Below are 6,663 nucleotides of genomic sequence, written 5' to 3'. Positions count from 1 at the left end.
TAAACGTGAACCCGACCAAAGTGAAGAGCACTTTTTGACAGTCCTGTCTGATCCAGCGACGGTGGGTTTGTGCCCATAGGCGACGTTGTTGCCGGTGATGTCTGGTGAGGACCTGCCTACAACAGGCCTACAAGCCCTCAGTCCAGCCTTTCTCAGCCTATTTGCGGACAGGCTGAGCACTGATGGAGGGATTGTGCGTTCCTGGTGTAACTCCAGCAGTTGCTATTGCCATCCTGTACCTGTCCCGCAGGTGTGATGTTCGGATGTACCGATCCTGTGCAGGTGTTGTTACACGTGGTCTGCCACTGCGAGAACAATCAGCTGTCCGGCCTGTCTCCTTGTAGCGCTGTCTTAGGCGTCTCACAGTACGAACATCGCAATTTATTGCCCTGGCCACATCTGCAGTCCTCATGCCTCCTTGCAGCATGCCTAAGGCACATTCACGCAGATGAGCAGGGACCCTGGGCATCTTTCTTTTGGTGTTTTTCAGAGTCAGTGGAAAGGCCTCTTTAGTGTCCTAAGTTTTCATAACTGTGACCTTAATTACTTACCGTCTGTAAGCTGTTAGTGTCTTAACGACCGTTCCACAGGTGCATGTTCATTAATTGTTTATGGTTCATTGACAAGCATGGGAAACAGTGTTTAAACCCTTTACAATGAAGATCTGTGAAGTCATTTGGATTTTTACAAATTATCTTTGAAAGACAGGGTCCTGAAAAAGGAACGTTTCTTTTTTGCTGAGTTTACAATATTGATCTTTATACTTTAACCTACCTCTCAGACAAGTGCTATATATGCCCATATGGCATGACTTTCACCAGTCGCAGATAAAGTAGCTGGAGCATATGAAGAGACATTTTCAGCAATGCTATTATAACAGGGCCAAGATGACCATTGCTGCGTTTACCCAGGCAGTTCACTTCTGATCTTAAAATGTACTAATTGGCCTTCACTCGTTATCACAACCACACAATCTTAAACCCGCCTATTTCTACAAATGATCATCTTTAAATGTGATTATAACCCTAACCTTAACCGCACTGCTAACCTTAAATTAAGACCAAAAGGCTAATTTTAGTTTTCATGAACTTTTACGATTATAGCCAATATTGACTTTGTGGCTGTGGTAACTAGTGGAAACCCAGTTATTGACTATGTCTACTTTCTTCTCGGCTAAAGAGGTGATTGCTCACACCTGCGCTCCTTCCCTTTAAATAGGGAGCACGGTGCGTTCTGGGCGCGAGCCATATCAGGGAAAGGTGGACCCCAAGCTGCGGTGCCAGTGCACGGATGATTTTACAGTAGTGTTGTTTAGTGTATTGTTAAGTTAAGGAAAAAAATTCAGTCTCTCGATGTGCAAAACTGATAGAGACACCCCAAGCGACTTACAGCTGTAATCGCAGCAAAAGGTGGCGCTACAAAGTATTAACTTAAGGGGGCTGAATACTTTTGCACGCCCAATTTTTCAGTTTTTGATTTGTTAAAAAAGTTTGAAATATCCAATAAATGTCGTTCCACTTCATGATTGTGTCCCACTTGTTGTTGATTCTTCACAAAAAAATACAGTTTTATATCTTTATGTTTGAAGCCTGAAATGTGGCAAAAGGTCGCAAAGTTCAAGGGGGCCGAATACTTTCGCAAGGCACTGTATGTTTGCCAAGTAGAAGTACATGCACATCAGTATGACCTCACTTGTTTTTCATGTGACAACAGACCTGATGAAAACCATACAATAGCTTATATGCATAATATCCAGCAATAATAACCAGTCTTTCTAAATCAGTTTTCGCATGTTTATATTTTATTGTGATTCTTCAAATACAACCTGTCACCCATTCTCTTAACATTCAATAAGAAATGTTCTAAAATGTCAAAAAGAGTTAACGCGTGTATAATTGTAGCATTCATTTAATTTGGCACTCACAGATGTGGGAAATTATGTCCCATTCAACCAACCTCTCATTATTTCCTAATTATTTTTCTTATGATGACCAATAGAGTCAGTCCTACTCCCGCTGTGAAAATAATGTTGTTGTTTGACTTCACCATTTCCCAAATTGACTCACGAACAGGGGGGACAGTGGCAGGGACAGGAGGGTCCATGTCAGGAACAGAAGAGACTATGTCAGGGACAGGAGGGATCATGTCAGGAACAGGAGGGACGATGTCAGTGAGAGAAGAGACCATGTCAGGGACAGAAGGGACCATGTCAGGGACAGGACAGGTGGCAGGGACAGAAGAGACCATGTCAGGGACAGAAGGGACCATGTCAGGGACAGGACAGGTGGCAGGGACAGAAGAGACCATGTCAGGGACAGGAGAGACCATGTCAGGGACAGAAGAGACCATGTCAGGGACAGAAGAGACCATGTCAGGGACAGGAGTGACCATGTCAGGGACAGGAGAGACCATGTCAGGGACAGAAGAGACCATGTCAGGGACAGGAGAGACCATGTCAGGGACAGGAGAGACCATGTCAGGGACAGAAGAGACCATGTCAGGGACATGAGGGACCATGTCAGGGACAGGAGGAGCTATGTCAGGGACAGGACAGGTGGCAGAGACAGGAGGGATGTGTGGGGGACGTGTTCGTAACCTTTTTAACAACACTTTTACTATCATCACTGCTGCAATGACGAAAAAGCAACCAGCTGCCCCTTTCCAGTACCATGACCAGCTTTTCTGCTTTTTCTGTAGTCTGGTTTCTATTTTTTCTAAAAGCTCTCTAACCTGATTGTTGTTGCTGGTGTCATTGTTTTTGAACACGTGGTATCCACCCCTGCATTTCTTAACCAGCTTCTTCAGATTGCTATCCTCGTGGATGAACTGATCTATAGTTGTGTCTTCCAGTCTCTCCCCATAAGTGAAGAGCACCATCGTGTCTCCATCTATGTTGGCAGATAAAAGCTCAGTGAGTGTCTTCATTACGCTCTTCTCTTGTTCTGTGAAGCGACCCAGCTGAATCACCAGGAGGAAGGCATGGGGACCTGGTTCACACAGAGTCACGGCCCTGTTCATCTCCCCTCTCACTTCCTCCTCAGAGAGGTCACTGTTGGACAGACCTGGAGTGTCCACTACTATCACTCTCTTCCCACACACCTCTCCTTCTTGTCTCTCACTCTTCAGTGTTACTGTTTTGAAACTGATTCTGGAATCAAACACCTTTTGGCCCAGAATGGTGTTCCCAGCTGCACTCTTCCCCACTCCACTCAGGCCGACCAACACCAGTCTCAGGTCATTGCTGTTAGCACCTGAAGCAAGAGTTCAGAAGTGAAATAGTGAAATGTGAATTATAGCTTTAGACAGACTGAACAACTGTGTTAAGTCCAAACATGTTCCTGCTACTGATCAGTGCCATATTTTTGTAACACCGGTATTCACTGCCATTATTTATATCCTCTCAGTCTCCTTTCACTTTTATTGTTGGTGTTTATTATTAATTTATTAAGTAGATTATTGACAACACAGCACATTTTTGTTGTATGTTGCATATTAAATTCAACACCATTTCTATTTCAAAATGATTTCCAAACCATAAACTCAATTCAATCATTTTTAGCTTTGATTTTATTACAGTTCCACAGTTCACTGAATCTTTTATTTAAAACCATATTTTTGCATGCAATAGGCTATATTGAAGTCTTTCCAACCATTTAAAAACATGTATTTAATGATACTTTATCAAGGAAAACTTTCAGGTTTAAACTGTAAAGTGAAAAATTACAAAACAATAAGTATTGAAGTGTATTGGGAAATATGCATATTGAATAAATGGATATACAGTAGCTGTGAATCTTAGAAAGTAGGATATTATGCTACAATTACATAGCCTAGGATCAACTGTACCTCAGACCAAACACCTCAAATGTGTTTTAAAAACTTCAGTATATTTAAATGTAATAATAATATTATTCTACAATTACATAGCTTAGGATCAACTGTACCTCAGACCAAACACCTCAAATGTTTTTATCTTTAAAAACTTCAGTATATTTAAATGTACATGTTATGCCAAATAAGTGTGTTTCTGTGTAATGTGTGCTCCCCCTAATCATTATGGTTTGAACATTTCAGCAAACACTAAAAGTCTGGCAAAACTGTTGTCTGTCATTGTATTCCACAGGTCCCTTTCCCGAGGGCAACCACAGCTGCTCCAACAGAAGCCGCTCCAGCAAGAGTGAAGCCTGCTATTTTCAGAACTTGATTTCTTCTTTCAGCTATATATCTTGCGTCGTTCTCCATTTCTTGCATCAACTTCTTCTTCGCTTCCTCCAGAGCGGGTCCTTCATATTTATTTTCCAGTGCTTTCATTTCACTCCTTGTCTGCTCTTCTTTCTCTTTCAGAATCCTATCTTTCTCCTCCTCAATTGCTCTCTCAGCCTCTTGGAGCATTTTGTTGGTGTAGTAGTGCTGTCTTCCATCCGTTATGGTCATGTTGTTGATCTTCTCAAGCAGCTTAGATACCTGAGAGCGATTATTGCGGTCTCTGTTGTTGAAGGCATGATATCTCCCATGACATGCTTCAAAGACCAAGGTTTTTAAATCTGCACAGACTTCACTTCCCATAATGAATGATTCAATACTTTTTCCCTCTATCATCTTCACGAGTGAAAAGCACTATGGTGTACTTTTCTGCCTCTTTGCCAAAGATCTGCTGGAGGATGTTCACCGCCTCTTTCTCCTCGTTTGTGTATCTACCCAGCTGGATCACAATCAGGAATGCATGGGGACCAGGAGCAGCAAAAGTGATGCACATTTTGATCTCGTTCAGTATCTCCTCTTGGGTAGATTGGGTGTCAAACAAGCCTGGAGTGTCGATGACAGCAACCATTTGCCCATCCACTTTCCTTTTGTTTTTGTCACACACCAATGTCACAGAGGAGGAAGATAACTTAGATGTAAAAGTGGTTTCTCCCAAGATGGTGTTTCCTACTGCACTCTTCCCAACTCCAGTCTTCCCAACCAAAACAATCCTCAGCTCATCATTTTTCTTTGGCTGCTCTGTTGGGTGACAAAGACAAGATCTTCACTATTGGCACAGAATTGTATGTTTGCAATGTTTGCCCCTTTTAAAGGTTTCGATTCATTTGCATTGTCCTTTTGGTTACGGTATATTTTATTGACCATAGAGTCATGTGATGTTACTTTGAGTCATAATATTCTTCCGATATTCCATGGAGATCCCACTGAATCACATGACATGTCCAATCAAATCATTTCGCAGTATCAAAAATGCTCTTTATTGTATGTTTTAAAAAGTGTCTCAACATCTTCTTAAAAATCATATAATACTTTTAAGAGACAAAATATATATTTTAATTCTCCAATGACTTGGGTACAGTTCAAACACACCAAACAACCATCCACATGACATTACAAGCAGGGCAGGTACTGCCATAGTTCAATACATATGCAAAAATGTGCAGGAAACTAAGAGACCTGTGCTAATTAAACATGCAGCTGATGGTGTCCTTTTTACTCTGACACGTTTAACATAGAAAAAAGAGAAAAGCAATGAAAAGCTGGAAACTGGGTACTGGCTTGTGTTTCAGTTAAGCTATTTATCTATTAATTAACAAAAAATAATCAACTTCAATGCTTAACTTAAGAAGATAATAATTTCCTGTTTGTGGACAGCACCCTCATAGGTAAAAAAAAAAAAAAAAAGCAAAAATATTTACAGATATTGACAATGCACAGAGACCCCATTATGAACGGATGTACTTGTTGATGAACAGTGAGTGTCTCTGTATTTATTAATGATTGAGTCAACCACAAAAGAAGATCTGGCATTTCACAATTTGAATTGAACTGAACTATATTGGATATACTTAATATACTGTATGTTTGACAGCAGTATTTATACATGTTTACTGTTAGTTGAATGAAAAGTTAGTGTAAAGGAGCATACTTTTTGTGTACTTGGACCCGTTTATCTGAACAAAATATTTAAAGTATTATTGCATTGACCTGATGGGTTTGCACTACAATAGTCTACTGATATAAATACCAATTCTAGTTGATGATATTATTACATTTAACTTCCTTTCATACAAGTATCATGCATACAACAAGAACGTTAATATACTATTAACTAAGTGTACTTACCCATCTGATTATCCAGGGAACTCATGTTTGAGCTGTGACATCTGTCATGTGCTGTGTTTGTTTGATTTTAGAGTGATCTAACGAATCATCACTGTCTCTATAGCCTTGTGTGCAGGGCGGGCTCTAGCCATGAGGGCCCTAAACACATTTTGGTTGGATGATTGCATGTTGCAACTCAGCGTAAAACACCTCCCCTCAGAGAGGTTGGGTTAAATGGGGATGACTCATTTCGGTTGAAAGCATTAAGTTGTGCAACTGACTAGGTATCTCCTCCCTCCTTTCTAACAACCTACAGAATTACCATAGGCCTAATCAATAATCAGTTTCAATAGGCTTATCAATTTCATCTTGCCAAAACAATTTCATCCAATGGTTCATTTCATTTCAAGAGTGTCTGTGTTTCTATAACTGTTATGTGTTTAATACTAAACTATGATTACATTATTTGAGTTATGATTCTGATAGGGAACTACACATGTGGAGTTGTGAAAACAGTGAGTTTTGATACTCTGCATACAATCAATCCTGTGGGCCATTTCCAAATGAGACGTTTGA

General features: G+C 40.5%; 1 protein-coding gene across 2 annotated transcripts; it reads right to left on the bottom strand.

Moving 5' to 3' along the window:
• Positions 1 to 1,785: 1,785 nt before the first annotated feature.
• Positions 1,786 to 6,254, bottom strand: LOC110523213 (GTPase IMAP family member 7). 2 transcript variants are annotated; one of them, XM_036976808.1, is made up of 2 exons: positions 6,109 to 6,254; positions 1,786 to 3,251 (listed from the first exon to the last, which is right to left on the bottom strand). In XM_036976808.1, exons 1-2 carry the CDS (start codon positions 6,131 to 6,133, stop codon positions 1,963 to 1,965), a joined length of 1,314 nt encoding a protein of 437 aa, XP_036832703.1. In that variant the 5' UTR covers positions 6,134 to 6,254; the 3' UTR covers positions 1,786 to 1,962. The 2 variants fall into 2 exon arrangements, with proteins under 2 accessions (XP_036832703.1, XP_021457388.2); XM_021601713.2 differs by lacking the exon at positions 1,786 to 3,251 and adding an exon at positions 4,151 to 5,001 and having other exon boundaries at positions 6,109 to 6,237.
• Between the last annotated feature and the right edge of the window lie 409 nt (positions 6,255 to 6,663).

Source organism: Oncorhynchus mykiss, chromosome 5 (assembly GCF_013265735.2).
Source record: "Oncorhynchus mykiss isolate Arlee chromosome 5, USDA_OmykA_1.1, whole genome shotgun sequence".
Lineage (NCBI taxonomy): Eukaryota > Metazoa > Chordata > Actinopteri > Salmoniformes > Salmonidae > Oncorhynchus > Oncorhynchus mykiss.
Note: the sequence above shows the minus strand (reverse complement) of the source record. Positions and strands in the feature narration are given on the sequence as shown.